We start from the raw sequence: 22,532 nt of genomic DNA, 5'->3' as shown, positions 1-22,532 counted from the left end.
ACCGCGAGTTTATTCGACTTTCTCGGTGTCGCCTTTCTTCCTCCTTTCGGCCTTGGCTACCTTTTCCGACTCTGATTCGGAATCGGAGCCGGACGAGTCCTTGCCCATGGATTTTAAAAATGCCGCTAGTTTCGCGTCGAACTTGGAATCTTTGCCACCTGCCTTTTCCATAACGAGTCCTCGCAGCCATTTATTTTCGGTTTCCAGGTGTGTAATCCTGTTTTTCATCTGGCTAACTTCGTCGTTGAGCTGCTTGTTGGTCGTCTCCAGCGCAGCCTCGCGAGCCTTCTTCTTGACTCGAAAACGGGCACTGGCGGCAGTGTTTCGTCTTCGCTTGTCCTCCTCGGCGGCCAAGCGGGATTGGTCCTCCATGCTGAGCTGACGATGCGGACCAGCGTCCCGTTTCTCTCCCGGCTGAGAATGCGGAACACCATAATGACTTTGAGGGGTGCCGGCAGACTGGTAAACTGAGCCCGGGTTGGGCTGTAGTGGCTGTAGGTTGCCCAGGTTGTCCGGGAATGACGATACAGCAGGGCTCGGAAAGCCAAAGTCAAAGTTGTTGAACTCGTCTGTGGTCATGATGCGTTAGGAGAATTCGCCTTCGAGAAACGAAATGACAGTGTGGATTTTCATCGGGCAGGCACTTGGCATTCTCTGGAGACGACTTCGTCAACCAGACGGGACGGACACAAGGAGTTGTTGTGGTGAAAGCCCCGTCTTCGTGGGATCCCCAGACTCCAGTCTCATCACGGGATATGGCACCATCTATCCGCTGCATGACGACTGCGCCCTAGCTTCGGCTAATGTAATTGCTGCAAGGCTCGCAGGGACCCCATGCCCGACCAAATGCGACCTGAAAGAAACGTCATGCCAATCAGACCCAGAGCCAGCCCACGGGAGATGAATGTGCAGGCATATCGCGTGGGGTGTAGGCGTTCAAAATGGCGAGCATCCTCACAGGAATGGTGCAAGTCTTGAGTAGTGCGGGGAAGAAGGTGACAAGGAAGAATTGCGCAATAATCGTGGAACAACACGGGATAGCCATCGTCACTTTACAGGTTATTCGCCATGACCAAAGAGAAACAAGCTGCTTGATAAGGCTGCTGACTCATTTGGCAACCTGGCTGACTAACCAACAAAGACGGTGATGAATCCTATATTGTCTAGGGAGGCCAGAGTAATAACTTGAATTTAAAGGATCTGAAAACAGGACTGGACAAGACGAAGCTAAAGAGCGTAACTGACCTGGGTTGATGTTGAAATCGAGGCCAAGGTCCGCTACAACGGATTCGCCGGGTATAGCCGCACGTGCCTCGACGTCCTTCACTGGAGCCGGACCCTGAGTTTGACCCTGATCCCAATCGATAAACTGTGTGTTGGTGAACATGGCGAGATCATCGTCGACCGGCGTCTCCTCAAGCGATGGCTCATGGGTCGAAATAACGTTCAAATATTGCGAAAGATTGACGGACGACTGGCCACGACGGCTGGCGCTGAATGTCGACATCTTGGCTCGAGGCGACACAAGATGATCGCTAGACTTCGTGATTGGGTTATTGGTGCAGTTGCAAGGGCTCGTCGTCGTCTTCTTCAAAACGGACGTCGTGGTTGCGGGCAATGAGTCGGAATTGTTGCTAAAATTTGTGCCCCGTGGGTGGGTCGGTCTATGAAGCCAGAAGACGATGCCGGCGCCGTTCGAAGCAATGCTTGTTGTTCTTCGGCAGGTGTAATACAGACTCGCTCGCACGACCCGAGCTCGACGAGATTGTATCGATTAGTGAGGTGTGAAAGAGACAATCAGACAATGAGCAATGTATTACGAGAGTTCTCCAGAGTCGAAAATCTGATGATGGGGTCTCAGTCGACTCGCCGGGGTAGATAATGGAGAGAAACCTTGTCGCCGAGTCGTCGCCGAGGACATCAAACCACTCTTTCGCCTGACTGCAAGTGGACTGGTGGAACGGCCTCTTGTCACGATTTGTAAGAGCGTGGGTCGAACGCGACATGATTGGTGAAGTGGCGGGATTTGATCATTGCGTGCGGAGAATAGGCATAGTGAGCTTGCATCAGCCCAGAACAGACGAAGAGGAGGCTTGGCCAATTAACCTTTCAGAAGCCAGGAAACTTTCCGTTATTGCGGGACCTATGAGCTTTCACGGTTGTGATACCCAGCTACTCCAACGGTGGGCAAGTCCCTTCGTTAAGAACCACCTGTGATACGCAATGGGTTCTCTCCAAATACTCGTCTTGTCAGTGTCTGCGCCGTCAATCTGTTGCGTCGCTCACCAAAGGGCGCAGAAAGGCCCAACCTTGGATCCATGGCGAGATCGGATCCACCCGTATCGGGTACAGACGGATGTGGGCGGTGGATGGCCGCCTACCCTGTAATTCATCAGCACTGGCTTTACTAGGTGTTTTACCTTATGGTTTGCGTGAATTAAGGAAGTTTGCAACCGTAACCAATTTTGGCACTTTCACTAAGCTACTTTCGGAGTATGGGGAGGCATGCCCAATACCCGCCAGCTTGCAATACTTTGTAACTCATAGGGCTACTCGCTAGTGCGCTATAAGGCGATTTCCCAGCGCAGAGCTCTTATAATCCAGCGCCGACGAGGCTTGCGATAATCCAGTACGCAGTGTAGTGTTATGCGGAGGGACCTTGGCTGTGGGTGAAGTCCCAATAAAGTGGATGATGTACTGGAGTGTCATGGAGTGTTATGGAGTGTCATCATATTGCCAAGAGTGGTTTAGTGACCATGCTACAATCGGTTACGGTTTGCAACCATAGCGTAAAGTTCATGAGGGACTGTACGAGGTACTGCGATTATTGAATGCGATCATCCTATGGGTTCAGGTTTCTGATGCTGCAGCGGCATTTCCAAGTTCCAACCCGTCCACATTCACATGACTCGACAAACCACTGAAATCGACAAAGCACCATTGATACTTCATCAGCTGAGATGTAGTTGAGACGTATTCGCATTAATCTATCAAGAAAAGAACACTATCAGAAACAACTCACACTATTGTGACAGACTACCACGCAGTGAAACTGTTAGGAATTACTAGAGGGTGAAAGTTGGAAATGTGCAAGTGTCTTGGCATACGAAACCCCGCTAAGTCAAACTGATCGGAGATCGGGAAGTCGCATCGATGCTTACGCACAATGTCAAACTCGTCGCGTAAACTGCACTTTCCAGCCACGCGTCGGCTGGTAGCTATCCTACGGAGTACGTAACCGGAACCCTTGGAACAGAGGGGCATGCGATTGTGAGATAAAGTAGAAGCATCCAAGACATGGAACATGGCGCGCTTGTCAGTGCCAACTACGGCACGACTTCCATCATCTTTACGAGTCGATGCTTCTACAAGCGCTGTAACGAAGGTTCTCAACCGACTTTCCCGTGCGTCGCTCCTATCGCTCGTCGTCGACTGGCTTGGTGAGAGTAATCAGACACTATGCCCACCACTCTTGCGACGCGATAAGGAGGACGACGATGATGTGGACGAATTCTACCCGCTAGCGCAGTCGCTGGAGGAGCTGCGCGAGCTCTACGCCGATATGCAGGCTGCAAAAGGCAGCAAGAGGGAGGTCGTCGACCGCATCGTCGAGGGAGACTGGCGCATGGGCCTCAGCCTGTACCAGCTTGCCATGGCCGACATGCGCTACCTGTACGACCACCCAGGATCTCTCAAATGGATTGCATACAGGATACAACAGTTGAAGTCTCCCTTGAACGAAGCAGAGGCCGACGGCGCTGAGAAGCCGGACAAAGAGACACTGGCCATCCCCCGCTTCCACCCCTCGACGTTCCTTCAGAACCTGCAGGCGGAGGTGTTGCCCGACGTCAAGGCGCATTACAACTTCGACCGGCCCGAGGGTATGCCTCTTTGGCTACTACGCATATTCATTCTCGACTCGCCGTACAACACCACCCTGGCAGTCTCCAACCGTACTGGCGATCGGGCCACGACAAGCTTCGATGCCTCGAGGACATTATATATTGCGTTTCCGGATGCATCGCCACACATCTACATATCCAAGTCTCAGAGCACTGGGCCGGCCGCGCCGGGAGAATCAAGGAGCCTACATAGCCTCATAGTCGATGGCATCCCCAAAGCGCTGTCACGCCCGCGCGAGAGGTATACTTTGAACAAGACGAACCTCTCAACGAAGAACTTATCAGGACTGTTGCACATCAGGGGCGCAGGCCGGACGAATGCAGCAGGTGGCGGTTGGGGCATCTACTCCGAATTGAAGCCAACGGATTCGCCCCTGAATCCTATACTCCCAACCCCGCCGTTGTCGGAAGACTCCTCTTCTGAACCCATGATAGACAACAGACCAGTGAGTAGGACTCATAAACGCGCACTGGGCCCAGAAGAGTCGAGACGCGAACGTGCAATAAAGAGGGCGAAGATGGCAGCACAAGCTCGTTTCGGCAGCTCGGCGAAGGTAGACGATAGGAAAGGTATGGAGCGGCTGGACATCATGATTGAAGACCCATTTCCGAACACTCCGGGTGTCTCAGCACCGCAAAACGAGGCCGAAGCGGGCGAAGCGGAGGAATTGGAACGCTCGCAATCGTCGAAGTCAAAAGGACGGCGCAGCGGGCTTGAGCTCGAATTCGAGCAGGTTCGAGACCTTGCCGAAATTGCGGGTGAAGGCAGCAGGGAAGGAACGTGGAAGCCAAATGTTCGCCTTACGTTCCAAGGCTCCCATGTCTTTGCTGGTATCAGGCAACTTGTCGAGGCTGGTGTCATCAATGGAGGACGTATGCCAGGCTGGATGACAGGGGAAGAGGGCGTGAGCATTGGCGCTGTACGAGATGGGCGGATAAGGGGACACAAGGGATCTGGACTGTAGAATGTGATCAGGTGGCATTGCTGCTTGAGGATAGCATGGCGTTCGATATCGCTTTACGCTGTCGTAGTATATACCCCAAAGAAGAAGTTCCGAGCATGTCGGAAACATCGCAACGGAACTTGCAATGCATTTGCATCATTTCAGTCATTCCATTGAGACCGGTAAAATGTAAAACTGCCGCAAGCAAATGTTATTATTGTGTGCTTCTAATCATCTAGTCCGAATATCTTGGTAGTATTGCGCCACGCCGCCTCGCATACCTCCTCTACCTCAACCCCCTTAATACCAGCAACAACCTTGCCAACCCGCTCAATCATACAAGGTTCATTGCGCCCCTTAATCATCGCTCCCTCTCTCCATTTCTCCTTCTTCACAGCCGGCCAGCGCTCCGGGACACCCGTCTCCTTCTTCTGGGGTTTCTTAGTCTTCTGCGCCGGCTTCGTCGCCGCATCCGGAGTAGACGTCCCCGAAGCCGCCGGTGTTGTAGCACCCGACGCCATCTCACAGGGAGATTCCGTAGACGTACCGTTCTTTTCAACGAGATACTTCCACCCTTCATGCGTAGGTCTCACCTCACACCACGGCCCGTCCGTCTCCAGCATGAGCCGGTCCAGATGAATTCCCTTCACGACCTCGCAATTCTCCGCCGTCTTGAAGCTGCACCCGTTGGTGCCGATGTACAAACCGAGGTCCATGAGTTCCTGCATCTCCTCCACCGTGCCCGTGAAGCTGTGCACCACACCGCCCTTTTCGAGCCTCTCGAGCTTGGCGCCGAATTTGGCTTTCAAAAGCGAGACGAAGTCCTCATGAGCGGCACGCGAGTGCAGGAAGAGAGGGAGTTGGGGTGTCAGGGAGAGGACTAGATCAAGTTGTGCCGCGAAGGAGTGCAGTTGGACTTTCTTGGAGCAATAGTGCAGTCTATCATAGTCCAGGCCGAATTCACCAAATGCGACGAGGGCATTGGGACTTGCGCTGCGCGCGTCATCGATGAGTTTCCCGAGGTCTGAGATGACCTTCTCGGTCTTCTCTTGGTCGGGCTCGTGGTCTTCTGGTACGGGTTGAGTAGGGTCCGGGTCACATGGCATGGTATGACCATCCGTGCCTTCATGTGCATGGGCTGAGCTGAATATCGCACTGGAACATGGGTGTATGCCAGCGGTTGTGTACACAGTTCCAGCTACTTTGTGTCAGCTTTATCCGAGGGAATGAGTTAAGCCATTATAGACATACGGTATTCCTTGGCAAGCTCAAGGGCATGCCTTGAGCTTGTGAAGTCGGATCCAGTGACAATCAACTTGCTACATCCGACTTCTTGGGCTCTTGAGACCACTGCGCTCAAATCATCTGGGTGCCTCTCTTTGCCATAATATCTCCCTCGAAATATGGGATCTGCAAGATTGATACCAATCTTGAGGGGACTGTTAGTCAGCTAATAGAGACAAGAAGAACATTTGAGATGAGTGAAAGTCTATGAATGGGAATGTATTAAATGAGGATGACCGAAGATATCGATGAGGTAGTCAAGGATAGTAAAAACGACAAAGTGGAATTCAAGATAGCCTACATCAATGTATCGTGGCTTGTACGAGACATGATTTCCTTCGACCGGCGGTGCAGTAATTGGTGTCTCGGAAACCATCTTGAAGGTGGTGTAGATGGACCTCAGGCAGAGCCTTGTCGACTGCACCGTTGGAGTTGGTCTGAACTTGGTGAAATGTGCCAGCAAGAGGCTCCTTGGTTTCATCGAGTCACCACTAGCACCATCTATACAATGGTTGTGGTGGTAAGTCAGGGAAATGCTGACAAGTTTCTTGCCTCCTGCAGTGAGACTACCACGACTTCACGTGCAAGCGCGTTTCTGGTGATAGTGGGGTCGTAGAGCTAAACTACGGGTATCAAGCCTTCAGCCAGCGTTGTTTATATAAGTCGGTAAGATCCAGAACGCAATGCCATAATTATGAAGACAAAACTCTTGAATACGCCTCGATGTTCAAGCAATGACTTCATTTAACGAGTCAGGGAGCTTAAAGAGTCCTCATGGCGGGGCTGTTGAAAATGACCCAACACGATGAAGTTTCGAAAACCCAGCGAAAAGCTATCAGAATACACATATTCTCTACTTTCCATCAATTGATGGATTCTGACAGGCGAAATTTAGGGTAAGTGAGTATCTCATGCCGCAAGCAATACGAAGTAGTCGGTATCATGTCTCCTTTCTCTTTGATGAACAAATCTGCATGATGGGGGCTGGCCGCCTGGCTCTTGGACCTGGTTGGGCAGTGGGGCAAGACGCGACAGCCGAGCCATGAACTCGGAGCGCAAACGGAGTTCTGGCGCAATTGGGCCCGATATTCTCTTCAGGGAAATCAGGGAAATCAGAGAAACGCGAGTGAAACGGCGTGAAAAGAAATGATTTTTAAACTGCCTTGGAAGAGAAGATTGAAGCATTGTTGCTTAATTCCAGGACGTTGAGCTGTATGGACTAGGGACGTCAATTGGGATTTGAGACGGCAGTCTCGGCCAGAGACCCCGCGATCCCGGGGTATCCTTTTTGACGCGTTAAGTGGCAGGGAGGACCGCACCCAAGCTGATTAGTGAAGTAAAGAGTCTGCAGTTGCCTGCCTAATTCCTTGGCCCTAGCTTGTTTTTCGCGCTATCGGAGGCGCGTCGCGTCAAGTGTACTGGGAGACCGCGTAGCATTTTATAAGTCTCCAACCCAAAAACCTCTCTCATCCATCTTCCACTCTACATCCCATACAACAGACATCGTATCTACAAATTTTAGACATATGCTTGTGCATAAAGTCTATTGTGACTTCAATCTATCTTCTTGAAGTCTGCAGAACGATTGATTCCATCCTTTCCACATTCCTTGCGTCTCGACCTCCCCGCCGCTCTCCCTTCTTCGGGTTGTTCACCATCCGCCTTCACGATGTATGTCAAGAAGCGCGGTATGTATCCCTCCAATCGTTTCAAGATCTCTTCATAGACTGATAGCTGGCCAGATGGACGCCAGGAGCGTGTCCAGTTCGACAAGATCACTGCCCGTGTCTCGAGGCTCTGTTATGGTCTCGACGCAGACCATGTCGATCCGGTAGCTATCACCCAGAAGGTTATTTCCGGTGTGTATGGAGGTGTGACCACTGTGCAGCTGGATGATCTCGTGAGTCTTCCCCCATATTTCATCAAAGAAGATCGTCTCCTGACAACATGTGACTACAGGCTGCCGAGACTGCCGCCTACATGACCGTTACCCACCCAGACTATGCCATTCTTGCGGCCCGCATTGCCGTATCCAACCTTCACAAGCAAACAAAGAAGCAATGGTCTTCAGTCGTAAGCGATCTATACCACTATGTCAACCCCAAGAACAATAAGCCCTCGCCTATGATCTCCCAACAAACATATGACTCGGTCATGAAGCACAAGGAGGAACTTGACTCAGCCATTGTCTATGATCGAGATTTCAACTACCAATACTTTGGCTTCAAGACCCTGGAGCGATCATACCTCCTGAAGCTCAACGGCAAAATTGCTGAGCGGCCGCAGCATATGATTATGCGTGTTGCTGTTGGTATCTGGGGCGATGATGTCGAAAGGGTCATCGAGACGTACAACCTCATGTCTAGCAAGTACTTCACACATGCATCTCCCACACTCTTCAATGCTGGTACTCCTCAGGCCCAACTGTCTTCCTGCTTTCTGGTCGACATGAAGGAGGACAGCATCGAGGGTATCTATGACACCCTGAAGACCTGTGCCATGATCTCAAAGATGGCAGGTGGCATTGGCCTCAATGTTCATCGCATTCGTGCGACTGGTTCTTACATTGCTGGCACGAACGGAACATCAAACGGCATTGTCCCCATGCTGCGTGTCTTCAACAACACTGCGAGATACGTCGATCAGGGTGGCAACAAGCGTCCCGGTGCCTTCGCTATCTACCTTGAGCCATGGCACGCGGATGTCTTCGAGTTTCTTGATCTCCGTAAGAACCACGGCAAGGAGGAAGTCCGTGCTCGCGATCTTTTCCTCGCTCTTTGGATTCCTGATCTCTTCATGAAGCGAGTCGAGAGAAACGGCGACTGGACTTTAATGTGCCCCAATGAGTGCCCTGGTCTGGCTGATGTCTACGGCGATGAGTTCGAGGCTCTGTACGAGAAATACGAGGCCGAGGGACGCGGCAAGTCGATCAAGGCCCAGAAGCTCTGGTATGCCATCCTCGAGGCGCAGACCGAGACTGGTAACCCTTTTATGCTCTACAAGGATCACTGCAACCGCAAGAGCAACCAGAAGAACCTTGGCACCATCCGCAGCTCCAATCTTTGCACAGAGATCATCGAGTACTGCGCTCCTGATGAGGTTGCTGTGTGCAACCTGGCATCCATGGCTTTGCCCTCGTTCGTTGATTACAACTCGGGCACGTATGACTTTCAGAAGCTTCATGAGGTCACACAGGTCGTTGTTCGCAATCTGAACAAGATTATCGACGTCAACCACTACCCTGTACCTGAGGCACGGAACAGCAATATGCGACACCGACCTGTTGGTCTTGGTGTCCAGGGTCTTGCTGACGCTTTCTTGGCTCTCCGCATGCCCTTCGAGTCACCAGAGGCCAGACAGCTGAACAAGCAGATCTTCGAGACCCTCTACCATGCTGCATTGACGGCCTCCATGAACCTCGCCAAAGAGCAGGGTCCCTACTCCACCTACGAAGGCTCTCCTGTCTCCAAGGGTATCCTCCAGTATGACATGTGGAACGTTACTCCATCTGACCTCTGGGATTGGGAGTCACTGAAAGCTCAGATCAAGGAACATGGTATTCGCAACAGCTTGTTGATGGCGCCCATGCCTACTGCTTCCACCTCTCAGATCCTGGGCAACAATGAGTGCTTCGAGCCCTACACGTCCAACATTTACTCTCGTCGTGTTCTGGCTGGCGATTTCCAGGTTGTCAACCCCTGGCTCCTCAAGGACCTGGTCGACATGGGTCTCTGGTCTGACAACATGAAGAATCGTATTATTGCCGAGAACGGTTCCGTTCAGAACATCCCCAATATTCCCGCCGAAGTCAAGGCCCTGTACAAGACCGTTTGGGAAATCTCACAGAGGACCGTCGTTCAGATGGCCGCCGATCGTGGCGCCTTCATTGACCAGTCCCAGTCTCTGAACATCCACATGAAAGACCCCACCATGGGCAAGATCACCAGCATGCACTTCGCCGGCTGGAAGCTTGGACTGAAGACAGGCATGTACTACCTGAGAACCCAGGCTGCTGCTGCTCCTATCCAGTTCACCGTTGATCAGGAGGCATTGAAAGTACCTGGAGCGGAAGCATCAACAAGACCTTTCGGGGGACTGAAGAAGCGAGCGCCGCCCTCGGGCAGCTATGTTTCGTCACCTTCAGCCGTGCCTCGGGCCATTAGCAACAGCAATATCGTCAACAATGCTAATGGGATGCCGACGCCCAGCGCTACGCCCCCGCCTATGAGCCGTCCAGCTGCACCGCCGATGGAAGCGGCTCCTTTCAGGGCGGACATTGATGAGGGTGAAAGCCCAAAGGCTCTGGCCACCGAGCCCACTGAGAATGTGAAGGCGGAGAACCTACCAGAGCCAGTGCTTGATGGCAGCAACTCCCCGCGCCAGGAAGAGGATAAGACCACGGACAGCAAGGACCGTGAGTACGATATCTACAATGAGGCTGTCTTAGCCTGTGAGTTCCACCACTATCCCAACACGGAAAAATAATAACTAACAATATTCTAGGCAGCATTGAGAACCCTGAATCCTGCATAATGTGCAGTGGTTAAGGGGCCCATCATGCCGAGGCTGTGAAGCGATGACGATACGAGGGCCGATGACGGATGTTAAGGTGATGGGACATTTCCTCTACTGCGTATTCCCATGCTGCTTGGAGCATCTGTCTGACGGGCAGACGAGCTATGGCGGAAAGCAGATCAATGCATTTGTATTATGGGTTAGGGATCGTATTGTTTTCTGCTGGATTGGGGTTACGGGGTTTTGTCATGTGTTTTTTGCTCAATATTTCCCCCCAACTGCGCACATTTGTTTAAGTAGTTTTCTATAAGCCTACCAAAGTCCGGAGGCGGCTCTTGCTTCTCTGCAAGGTGAGATCGATGAATAAATCAGTGTTCAATGAGCGGTTGATGACTTGTTGAAAGTAACGTGGATCTGTGCGCATATTTGTCCACGGGTCAGGTATGCAGGACAATGAGACATGAAGTCGCACGCAGAATACGCTCGTATCCTCTGTTCCAAGTTCCTAATACGAAGAACTAGTCATAAAACGACATGTTCTCATCGGCCCCCTTCCCCTTCAAACATACTATGCTCGCCAGCCTTGGCCGTTTCCAAGGGCCGCGATTCGTCCACACGTCACTTAGCGTTAGGGTTACATTTCGTATCAACTAGCCTTGCTGCAGGTGTTGAGGTTATCTAGTCAAAACACCAGAGGGATGTGCAACAACATTACGGCCTTGCGCCGAGATGGTTACTACAGAGTTCATCTCAAGCAGAAGAAAACTGTTCTTGAACATCTGCATGGTCTGTCGGGAGCATGTAATTGAATTCATCAGGGGTTTTCACCTTCTGAACTGCTAGGCCGAACATACAAACTGTCCTCATGGTCCACCGTCCAAAGTCATGAACCCCGTCTCGGTAAGTTCCTGGATATATATTTTCTTGAGTTTTGATTTCTTCGCGACGTGATCTGACTCGTCGACGGTATCCCAGAGTGGCAATGGCCCAGAAGGGACGACACCTTGGCTTGTCGTTCCTGATTGCGACCCCACGAGATGGGATCAATATCCCTTGAACGTCTCGAACATCAGCTGTACATTGCATGGTGATTCCGACTGCCGGCGACGGGATAGACATGCTCGGTACAAGGAGTTAGGAGCACAGACAGCGCTGTAGTGTAGCTACCGCCGAGGAAAGAGGCAATCTCGAACGAGCCATATTTGCAGCCCCGGAATCGCGTGTCATAGACCTTCCCTATACACATGCTCCCATCGCTACAATAGGCATGCGCCAAATCATTGGAGGCCCAATTTTGAGTATTGTTTCAAGGGGTTAAACGGGAAAGTGTCAGAAGACGTACCCTAGATGCTGAATAAGCTTTCGGTATCGTCCTCGCAAAGTATCGTAAAAGAAGTCTAGGGGTTGTCACCAAATTCTTAACCTAGAAACGCAGGGGATGGCCGTCCGTTTGCAGAAGCTGTTACGGACTCAATTCTACTAGCCAGAAACCACGGGAAGGAGGGGGGTGGAATTCCGTCTGTTCTAGCATCTGTCAGCAACCTTAAGACGACCCTATTCTAGGGAAAGCCGTTATCCGCTGCAGCCACTGCCGCCATTCCAACTCTAATCAGTGCCGAAAGCTGCGCTAGAAGCACCAAATCGTTACGAGAAACGGTATGGCTGCAGTGGCACGGCTGCGGCTATACCTCGTACGCATAACAGTGTCTGTAAAAAGAATGCCACATCATTCAGGTGTTCTGCTACGCCGAGAAGCCGCGTAAGGTTGTTCCATGTGGGTATGCTCTTCGTACTGGTAGCACAATTGGGTCATCGTGACTGCCGCCGAAGGTTCGGTCAGAGGATAATGGAGTTGCATGCAGCAAATTTGCCGGACCGTTGCTCTCGACAGATTACGTAGGTACACATGGCACTGCCTCGTGGCAACTGGCCAGCTTGTAACAGCTCAGGCAATGCGCTCACAGCAGTCGCATCAGCGCCTAGTCAGAAGGCATCAACAGAGACAGCTGCTGGGCGCCGCGCGTTGGTGTAACTGAAGCGCCACATAGATCGACAATGCTGCAAAACCACTACCAGTATACTAGTCGTGACGATTATATGATGCTAGACCATGCAAGAAAAGGTGCCAGTCCAGTGAGTACTACTTATCGATCAGTTAGTGCTGCTCAGGTCGGGCCTCATGCAGCACTAAGTGCTTTGCCGAGTGATTGGCGAAGCTCGCTCGGGCATCTAGGTCGTACCAGTGGCCGTTTGTGTACAGCTGCTGCCGTTTCACTTGACGAGGAAGCAAGTTGTTTCCACGTTTCTCTGAATTTGTGTGGTTCCGAATGGGAAATTGGGATGGAACAGAGACAGCTGAAATGATGATTACCTCGGGGCTGGTCCACAGAAGCTGCGATGATAGACTCCGAAAGACGGAAAGATTGCCAGCTTGTTCCCCTGCTGTTAGGTATCACGGTATCCGACATCGAATACCGCCTGGAAACACATCACATATCAGGGAATCGGAAAATTGGAAAACCAGAAAAGAACTGTTCCAGACCCAGCCAGATCAAGTCGGAAACCGTGGCTTGTGCACCGCGCGGCCGTTCTAAAGTAGATGACTCGCAGCCAAAAAGCGACTTGTACACGGCACACACCAGCTGAAAAAGAGGCAAAGTGAGGCTGGGGGCGGCATCTCAAGATAACACGCTAGGCAGAGGGAGCCAGTGGAGCCTCTTGAGAACCGACTGCTGGATTCATCGGGCTGAAAATCATGAGACATTGACGGTATCCTCATCACTAGCTGCGAGCCGAAAAGACCAAGTCGGTTGATAATTACGCGTCCCGGAGCGGTGAACTATGTCGACATGTTGATAGACGGCTTCGGTGAATTTGGCTCGGTGGGTGTCAACAATCTTGCCAACTTGCCATCAAGAGTGGTGAACCTTTGGGGAGAGATCGCAAACCTTATTTCACCGGACGATTCGGTTGACAAGCATCGCTGGGGTTGTTTCAAGGAATGAGGAGCTGATGCACGGGGAATCAAAATGTAACTTTAGAGTATTATGTCTAGACGCCCCCAACATCGTAATGCCGGCCATTTCCCCGTGCCAAGAAAAAAAATATCAATTGGTTTCTGCTCGGGGGTATTTTGTCGCGAGTTCCTGAGTTTGGAAGGAAACAGTTGGCCGCTCTCAATGGTGATGCAATACAACAAGCCACTTCCTCATTATGAAGTTGTTTCCTGATCGTCATCTGAGCATCTTCCAAGATCTTCGTCGGCAGGCAAGGGTTCCAGATGCATACCGTGCTAAAGAGGTGCTCGAACCAGGTATTGGGCCCACGTGGAAAGGAATGACGTCAGATGGAGCCTTCTCGGCCGGGAACCCGAATTCTTGACGAGTTTATCAGCTTGAATCTGAGGGCGGGAGCTTCCAATAATTCCTCCTAGGTTTGAAATCAAATCATGATGGCGGGCGATCGCAAGTTGCCATAACATTCCTTGCTTACCGACAAGATCAGTCGGCAAAGACATCTCAAACTACTATCAAGAGCGTCGATGTTCGTGACTCCCATGCCAGCTGTTTCTGAGCCAACGCAACACCAATCTGGGCCGGCCACCCCAGCAAGCCGCAAAGTTGGATTGGCGGGGTTGCAGTGCGCCTATATGGGACCCTGACATACCCCAGTCAAACTTGTGGCCAATGGGCAGTTGCTAGCGGCAGAGCTGCAGACCTGCAAGCCACTTTTTCAACCTCATCCCATTGTCGATACACATTCAACTTGATCTCATGTTGCTACTGCATCTGCCTTGTTTTCTCTGCCCGTTGCCCAGACACAGTAACCATAATATCCTGCTAGCACTGCTAGCACTGCTAGCACTGCTAGCAGTGAGCATCATAGTGTAGATTGCTAGACCCGACGCTACCGGGTTTCTAGAAGGGATTTGCCACAGCACGACGTATCTGCGCGACCGACTGCTAATTTCGATGGCGGGACTGTACCAGGATTGTACCTGATCAGCTTAACATGAACCTGTGGCCAGCAGCAATCTGTGGAACATGCATGGGCACAGTTATCTCATTGAGAGGTCGGGAGACATTGAAGTCGGTGTAGCCATCCGCCAAACAACCTACGCGGGCGGCCTGGGGAAATGAGTAGCCCCTGGAGTCTGTGATGTCGATGGTGTTACAAAGGGCCAAGCGTCACAGCGGGCAAGTTGTATCTGCTGCAACTGCCAATGGATGTATGCTTCCCTCTAGCCCGAAACTTGCGGTTTGCAGAAATGCATCGGTAGGAATGTTTCCCTTGCCAAGAAGGCAGCTAGCTACAAATGCTCGGTTCATGTCACAGACCTTGCCGACTCAGGTGCCTATAAGTGAATGCTATGACTGACAGCTGCCAGGTAAACCTTGCTTTGCATGCGATACGAAGCGTCCGCGTGAATTGCCGTTTTTCGTCCCATTCCAAGACAGCATACAAGCTAGAAGAAGCGTTTGTACTTTCCCCCACAGCAGTTCTCACCTCTGCCAGCAAAATCGGGCAGCCCGGGGTTGCTGCTAGCTGGAAAGGTCAACTAGTGCGGTCCTGATTGCCAAGAAATTCAAGTATTGTAACCTGGGACAAGCACTTGGGAACAACAATATGAGGTGGTTGGAGAAGCAGAATACTACATATATACTACACTAGGTAAATGATCCCATGTACACCTGCATGTATTGTCGCCGTCGAACAAGTTTGGAATCAAATTTCCGTATGACCCAAATGCTGCACTGCTGCCAGCATAAAATTATTTAACTGCCGGCTGTCCTCCCAAACAATACCAAGTTTTCTCATAGTCATTCCAGCACCAAGCACCACAGCACCAATTTCCTTACAACTGTAAGGTATCCAGCTCTGCACCCAACTTCGAGGTATCAACATCCTGGTTAGTTTGATTGCAACTCTGGACATCGTCAATTCCCGTGCAGAATCCCGCAGCATCATCACCCTTTTGTAGTCGCACTTTCTCTTGATCTGTGAGGTATGTAGCAACATCTTCAGCAGAAGCCATCCGTGACTCCCAGTCACTTACCCTTACCAATCTGGTCATTTTATTCTCTGCCACTTTCCCATCGGTCCTACTTCGCATATCACACCTGGTACCTGCCCTACACGTTGTCACCCCCCAAATCCACTCCACGAAGTCCTCCTTCCACGCACTGGACAACCTGACCAAAAAAAAACTTCGTGTCATGCCTTCCTTATTTACATCGCCGTCACGCCTTCCCGCAAAGTAGACCAGGTAGCCCAAACACATAACCCCGCCCTCTTCGCCAACCTCAAAACGCGCCTCTTCTCTCTTCCCAAACTCATCCACATCCACAACACCCACATCCATCATCTTGCAAGCATCACCACCCAAGACAAGTTGTTCTCGGCGCATCTTCTCATTTTGCACGCTTTTTGAGCATCCATTTTTGGTCAGAGCAAATTCTTACTCGATTCTCCAGATACAACCAATCAATCAATCACCGGTCTTCAAGCAATTCAAGATGAAGTACTCCATCATCTTCATTGGCGCTTCCGTTGGCTTAACTGCGGCCCAAAACCTCCCCGACGGTTTCCCCCCCTGCGGTGTAAGTTGACAACTCTTCCCATCACTGCTGGCGCAAATCATCGACATGTCGTTACCATTGCAAGCTCAGGCTTCAGTGATGGAGTGATGGTTTCGATTCACTTGCTGCACAATGCTCCTATGCTGGACTTCCGAGCTCAAGACTGACAATATCTCTGCTTCGTCCAGACTACCTGCATTACCAACATGCTAGCAAAGGCTTCTGATCTGGGCTGCAGTAACACCGATGCTCAGTGCCTCTGCTCCAACCTTGACTTCCTGTACGGCGTTCGAGACTGTGCAGACCAAGCTTGCGGCAGCACCCAGGATGCCCAGACCGTCAAGGACTACGGCGTCAATTACTGTGCCAACGCTGGTATCGCCATCAGCGGTATCGGTGGGACTGCCGTGAGTTGATGTTTTTCCATGACAACGCTGACACCTTATACTGACAACTCGATTAGACGGGGACTGCCGCTGCCACTGCTACCATCACTGCGACAGCCAGTCCCACGACCGTCGCCACCGGAGGATCGGGTGGCTCTGACACCGGCTCTGGACCTTCTGTCACTACTTCGGGGATCCTGACGACCATCAGCTCGGGCGACACGGTCATCACTAGCACTGTTGGCTCAACCACGATCACTGGTGGTGTTGTGCCCATCACCACGTCGGATATCCTCTCGACCATCGTCTCCGGAGACACTACACTCGTCAGCACCGTCGGCGAAACCACTATTTTCTCAACTGTCGAAGGTGGTAGCGCTACGGTCCCCACCACGGTCGTTTCGGGTGGTACTACCCTCACAACCAATGTTTCGCCCACCATTACTACTACTTCTGGTGCCACCGGCGATAACAACCCATCTTCGACTGAGGGCAACCCAAGTGATGCCACCGGTACCCCGACTACCACCTCGTCTGGTGGAGGTGCCCCCCATCGCACTGCTGCCCCGCTTGGCTTTGTTGCCGCTGCCGGTCTGGCTCTCCTCCTGTGAGGGAGCACTTCCAAGTTCTATGGTGTTTGAGGTTTCGGGGTTTGCTTTCTGGTAGGGGCTGGTTGATGAATGGATGAGTCATGTATAAATGATTGAGGTCTGATGGGCAGACCTTCTAATACTGCATTATGATACCCATTGCGGGAGGGCAGTGGAGTTGCATCGTTGCTTTCATGAAAAAGCACTAATACTAAATTTTGTTGGTAGCAACCAAACATGTTTTCTGAACAAAACTCTTCCTATGCAAGTGTGAAATGACAATAAACCAATTGATCCATGAACCATCCAGAAACGGCTTGGTACATGTATTTTCCCGAGTATATTATTTACGATTGCCGTTTTAGGTCCCATGCACTACTGATATGTACTCGACGGAACGTCATGAAACTTGCATATCCTCTTGTATTCAAAGGCAACGATATCTCCAACTCTTGACCCATCAATATCTCATGCCATTCAAGCCAATGTGACAACCAGAAGCCCTGGAACTGTGAGCAATCTTGCTGCTCATGTGTAATGAGAGAGGAGGGAACAGGTCTTCCCGGGATCAACTGATATGAGCCTCGTGGCGGGTCGAGGGAAGAGATGCTTGACTTTGCTCGTCCTTGTGATATGCGTAGTGTTCTCCTGGACACGTTTGCTAATGACGGCAAGCTCTTGACAGTATTGGGTTTAAAGTGGGCTGCTTCGTGGTGGTAGTAGTCTGCTTTCATAATGTGGGGGGGAACAGTAACGCCGAGTTAAGGGGTGGTATTCAAACTTTGAAAGAGGTTGGCTTTTGGAGCAAAGTTATCTACTTGTCAAGTCATCACAGTTATGGTAGCTGAGGAAAAGGAGCGACGACAGATGGTTGATGACCGCCACTTTGGTAGTCGCCTTGTAGCATTGTTTTCAGGATATAATCCTACATAATAGGAATGACTGTAGCACCATGACTTCAGGTAAAACTACATTAATACCATTTTCATGCCCTTGTCGACATGTTGCTTTAACACTAAATGATCTGGATGACGGAACAAGTAGTGACGGCCGTTTAGCGATGCCAGTAACTGAACGTTAGCATCTAATCTAGAGTAATGTGATCAGACCGGGTTTGAAGATTACTATATGAATGGAGGGTTACGGATGAGCTTTTGCTAGGTCACCCCTTTTGGAGTGGTACCGGGTAGGTTCCTTCAGGAAGGGTGTAAATGGTGAATGAGGAACATGGAAAGTGCAAAGAAGACTTCAAGTCAGAATAAAGGCATAAAGAGATAGCATAACAGGAATATCTATGACCTGACCTTGATAACCTTTTTTTTACGATGAGGGAGCTTGACAATACCGCTCAATTGAGTTGGCAGTGACCAATTGCGCTGCAAGACGTCAAATCGAGGTGATATGGAGCCACACAGCACAGCCACACAAGCGAGCGAGCTAGCTCCAAGCACCAAGCAACATCACTGCTCTCCAGGCCTCGGCGGTGGGTGACGACAAGGCCGCCTCAACAACTACGTCGCCCGACAAGGAGCTTCATCAGCGCCATGATACCAAGATAAGCCCCGAATTGACTGCAAACATTACCATGGCCTTGCTTTTAGTACATAATGCCCCACCCATGCCGACGCGCATCTTCCACAGAGCTCCGAACTAACACGCGCCACAGTGGAAAGCATTCGACTTCTTTGAAGTCAGCCAGGTCAAGCTGGGCGATGACGATACCCGGTCCTTCTTCGAGAACAACGACATATCGAGTGTTTGTTCTGGCTCCGAAAGCCTGTTTCTGGGAACCCACGAGGGATATGTGCGAATAATTGGCCCGAGCTGGAAGATCATTCGGAGCTTCCAAGCACACGACACGGGGAGGATCACCCATATGCGCCAGGTTGAGGGGACAAGCTTTCTGGTCACAGTCGCTGTATGGACACCGTATCATACATAACAAGGTGGCCAACGGATGATAATAGCTGATTGGCAACAGGAAGATCTAAGCAACGAGCCCGTCTTGAAAGTTTGGGCCCTAGATAAACCGGTCAAGAAGACAGGGCTGCCGACGTGCTTGACCACCCTGAACATACACAATGGAAGGAAGCAGTTTCCCGTGAGTGTGCTTTCCGGGATGAGGATGCTTCTATGCGGAGCATCTATGCGGAGCATAGAGCTCACAGGATGCTAGATCTCCGCTTTTACGGCGCTTGATGACTTGTCGCAAGTTGCTGTGGGCTTCGCAAATGGAGCAGTTACGGTCATCCGAGGCGACCTGATCCATGACCGGGGTACGAGACAACGAGTAGTACACGAATCCGAGGAACCTATCACCGGTGTCGAGTTCATTGCAGACCCGCGAATCACTACTTTGTTTGTGGCAACGACAGCGCGACTTCTGAAACTCGTGATATCTGGGAAAGGCCAGGGACAACCGCCAAGGACGCTAGAGGATTCGGGATGCGCAGTTGGTTGCATGACGCTCAACAAGAATACAGGTGACATCATCGTTGTCAGGGACGATGCAGTGTACTACTACAACTTGGACGGTCGAGGGCTCTGTTTCGCAAATGATGGCACAACGACTCTAGCAGCAACATACCAAGATTATGTTGCTCTCGTTTCGCCTCCTTCCGCGTCAAGCAATGGCGACTCAAATAACATTCGACGCCGATTTGGAGGTGCCAATACTGAGGCTCTTTTCAATGCATCCACAGTTACCATGGTGGACCCAGTGCTACAAATAGTTGCCCACTCTGAGTCCTTGATATCCAAAGTTCAGGCTCTGTTTCAAGTCTGGGGAGACCTGTTCATATTGATGCAAAACGGGAAGGTAGGATAGTGATGTTCCAATATGGAGACCTTGAGACTAATAGGTGCCAGATCAATCGATACCACGAGAAGCCCCTCCAGCAGAGACTCGAACTGCTATACCAACGCAGCCTGTTCCCTCTGGCGCTTAAGTTGGCGGATAAATCTGGCATGGACGAACAACAACAGAATATTATCTACCGAAAGTATGGAGACCACCTCTACCAAAAGAGCGACTATGACAGCGCCATGTCCCAGTACATCAAAGCCATCGACAACACGGAACCGTCACAAGTTATCCGCAAGGTAATAAGACTTCCGTCCGCCCAATGTGTTATCAGTGACTGACAGAAGTAGTTTCTTGACACCCAAAGAGTAAATAACCTCATCATGTACCTAGAACAGCTCCACGAACACCACAAGGCAACTTCTGATCACACCACATTACTCCTCAACTGCTATGCCAAGCTCAAGGACGTCGAGAAGCTGGAGCACTTCATCAAGTCTGAAGACGATCTTAAGTTTGACTTAGACACGGCAATCACCATGTGCAGGCAAGGCGGCTACTTCGAACAAGCAGCGTACCTCGCGACGAAGCATGGCGAAAGTGATCTGGTCGTCGATATCCTCGTCGAAGACTCTAAGAACTACAACGATGCCCTTGATTTCATATGGCACCTTGATCCTGAAGCGGTCAGTATTGGAATCTCGTCATGAAGGCAGCAACTAATTTGCAACAGGCGTACCCAGCTTTGATGAAATACGCCCGAGTCCTCCTGGAACATTGCCCGAAAGACGCAACTCAGATCTTCATTGATTATTATACGGGCAAGTATAGGCCGAAAATCCACATGGTGAAAATTGACGAGGTTCCATCCGCAGCGGGCGGGAGATTCGGAGAACTAGCTGTAGGGACCGTGAGTGCCATGCAGAACCTGTCAAACCTGCTTCCCTTACCATACATGAACACCTCTGCTATAGCTAGCCCGGCTACACAGGGAAATGTTCAGACTGTCAGCGACTCCGAGGTGTTGGTAGATCCCGATTCACCGGGAGAATCGCCAAAATACAACCCACCTGCACCCCGCACAGCCTTTTCGTCATTCATTGACCATCCAGACGAATTCATCGTCTTCCTGGAAGCATGTCTGAAGGAAGAGTCCTTGAATGACACAGACAAGTCGGATTTATACACGACATTGTTCGAGATGTACCTCCACAAAGCGAGCAAGAAAAGCGAACAACGAGAGGAATGGGAGTTTAAAGCCAAGAAGCTCATCTCCGGCCGCGACCTTCCCATAGAGAACTCCAACGTCCTTCTCTTATCCCATCTATCCGACTTCCACGATGGCACAACCCTCGTCAAGGAGCAATCAGGTCTGCTCTTCGACATATTCCGCTCTTACACAAGCGCGAAAGACACGAGGGGCGCGATCAAAGCGCTGCGAAAATACGGCCCCGAAGAGCCACAACTGTACCCTGCGGCACTGGCGTACTTCACTTCCGACTCCAAGGTCCTTGAGGAAGCTGGGCCAGAAGAACTCTCCAAAGTCCTTAAGCGCATCGACGAGGATGGGCTCATGGCCCCCCTCCAAGTGATCCAGACCCTCGGCGCTAACGCAGTGGCAACCATGGGCATGATCAAACCGTACCTTCAAGAGACCATTTCCCGCGAGCGCAGCGAGATCGCCCGAAACCGCCGACAAATCAACTCGTTCCGCAAGGAAACGGAGCAGAAGCGCGCCGAGATCACCGAGCTGGGCTCCAAGCCGGCCGTCTTCCAAGCGCAGCGGTGTCCCGGATGCGGCGCCGCGCTCGAGCTGCCCGCCGTCCACTTCCTATGCAAGCACAGCTTCCACCAGCGGTGTTTGAAACCGGGAGGTGACGGAAGCGAACCTGAGTGCCCCGTTTGCTCTAATAGCAATGCGGCGGTAAGGGCCATGAAACAGAGCCAGGATGAGAGGGCGGGTCGGCATGATGTGTTTAAGGACGCGCTGGAGAAGGGTAAGGGGGATGACAGGTTTAAGACTGTGGCGCAGTGGTTCGGGCAGGGGGTTATGAGTGGTGGCGGCTCAGTTTTTGATTAGCGTGGGTCCTGTAGCAAAGACAGACTCACCCCCTATATGGGTTAGGCGGAATGGACATATTGACAGCATGCATACATACAATTAAAGCAATCCGAAGGTCAAGGGAATTCGAAATCGACAACTGTATCTGTTTGAGCTTCTCCCAAGAAGCGTAAGTGCCGTGGTTCGCGGCAGCAAAGGTGAGAAGGTAGGAAACCGTCGGAAACGACTTGCTCGACACCGAGGTAGTGAAAATAGAAGGACAGGAAAACACAGTAAACAAAAATAGAGTGAATAGAAGCCACATTTACAAGTGCCATGCGAAGAGAGGGTGTCAAACATACCAGGCATTTTAAGGGCGCTGCTTTCCAACAAACAAAGAAAGGCTGGTTAAGTCAGTGGTAGAGTAGTCGGCCTTAAGCGCCCAACGCTATACGCGGCATAGGGTGGTACGCAAGTCCCAGGTCTGG

The 22,532-nt window shown here is 51.2% G+C and overlaps 7 protein-coding genes across 7 annotated transcripts; 4 read left to right on the top strand and 3 right to left on the bottom strand.

Annotated features, from left to right (window-relative positions):
* Window positions 1-9: 9 nt before the first annotated feature.
* On the bottom strand, window positions 10-1,507 carry BCR38DRAFT_490747 (uncharacterized protein; the record flags this gene model as incomplete). Its single annotated transcript, XM_040864562.1, has 2 exons — window positions 10-569; window positions 1,246-1,507. 2 exons carry the CDS (start codon window positions 1,505-1,507, stop codon window positions 10-12), a joined length of 822 nt encoding a protein of 273 aa, XP_040709930.1.
* A 1,660-nt stretch (window positions 1,508-3,167) lies between these two features.
* BCR38DRAFT_451417 (centromere protein Chl4/mis15/CENP-N) lies at window positions 3,168-5,031 on the top strand. Its single transcript, XM_040861461.1, has one exon. The coding sequence runs from the start codon at window positions 3,305-3,307 to the stop codon at window positions 4,865-4,867; it is 1,563 nt and encodes a 520-aa protein (XP_040709929.1). The 5' UTR covers window positions 3,168-3,304; the 3' UTR covers window positions 4,868-5,031.
* Window positions 5,032-5,073: 42 nt separating this feature from the next.
* Window positions 5,074-6,506, bottom strand: BCR38DRAFT_461748 (deoxyribonuclease tatD; the record flags this gene model as incomplete). Its single annotated transcript, XM_040862554.1, has 3 exons — window positions 5,074-6,044; window positions 6,098-6,275; window positions 6,432-6,506. 3 exons carry the CDS (start codon window positions 6,504-6,506, stop codon window positions 5,074-5,076), a joined length of 1,224 nt encoding a protein of 407 aa, XP_040709928.1.
* Window positions 6,507-7,504: 998 nt separating this feature from the next.
* Window positions 7,505-11,028, top strand: BCR38DRAFT_451414 (ribonucleotide reductase). Its single transcript, XM_040861460.1, has 4 exons — window positions 7,505-7,818; window positions 7,873-8,030; window positions 8,090-10,580; window positions 10,634-11,028. Exons 1-4 carry the CDS (start codon window positions 7,800-7,802, stop codon window positions 10,675-10,677), a joined length of 2,712 nt encoding a protein of 903 aa, XP_040709927.1. The 5' UTR covers window positions 7,505-7,799; the 3' UTR covers window positions 10,678-11,028.
* Window positions 11,029-15,370: 4,342 nt separating this feature from the next.
* BCR38DRAFT_414599 (uncharacterized protein) lies at window positions 15,371-16,052 on the bottom strand (the record flags this gene model as incomplete). The annotated part of the gene is made up of 2 exons (XM_040858951.1): window positions 15,371-15,643; window positions 15,702-16,052. 2 exons carry the CDS (start codon window positions 16,050-16,052, stop codon window positions 15,371-15,373), a joined length of 624 nt encoding a protein of 207 aa, XP_040709926.1.
* Window positions 16,053-16,161: 109 nt separating this feature from the next.
* On the top strand, window positions 16,162-17,221 carry BCR38DRAFT_490743 (uncharacterized protein; the record flags this gene model as incomplete). Its single annotated transcript, XM_040864561.1, has 3 exons — window positions 16,162-16,245; window positions 16,413-16,631; window positions 16,688-17,221. 3 exons carry the CDS (start codon window positions 16,162-16,164, stop codon window positions 17,219-17,221), a joined length of 837 nt encoding a protein of 278 aa, XP_040709925.1.
* A 1,436-nt stretch (window positions 17,222-18,657) lies between these two features.
* On the top strand, window positions 18,658-22,365 carry BCR38DRAFT_402665 (vacuolar membrane protein). Its single transcript, XM_040857776.1, has 7 exons — window positions 18,658-18,800; window positions 18,867-19,118; window positions 19,182-19,301; window positions 19,377-20,018; window positions 20,069-20,302; window positions 20,354-20,689; window positions 20,737-22,365. Exons 1-7 carry the CDS (start codon window positions 18,786-18,788, stop codon window positions 22,081-22,083), a joined length of 2,946 nt encoding a protein of 981 aa, XP_040709924.1. The 5' UTR covers window positions 18,658-18,785; the 3' UTR covers window positions 22,084-22,365.
* The last annotated feature ends 167 nt before the right edge of the window (window positions 22,366-22,532 follow it).

Source organism: Pseudomassariella vexata (genome assembly GCF_002105095.1).
Source record: "Pseudomassariella vexata strain CBS 129021 chromosome Unknown BCR38scaffold_24, whole genome shotgun sequence".
Classification (NCBI taxonomy): domain Eukaryota; kingdom Fungi; phylum Ascomycota; class Sordariomycetes; order Amphisphaeriales; family Pseudomassariaceae; genus Pseudomassariella; species Pseudomassariella vexata.
The sequence above is the reverse complement of the archived record's forward strand: the minus strand, read 5'-3'. Positions and strand labels throughout refer to the sequence as shown.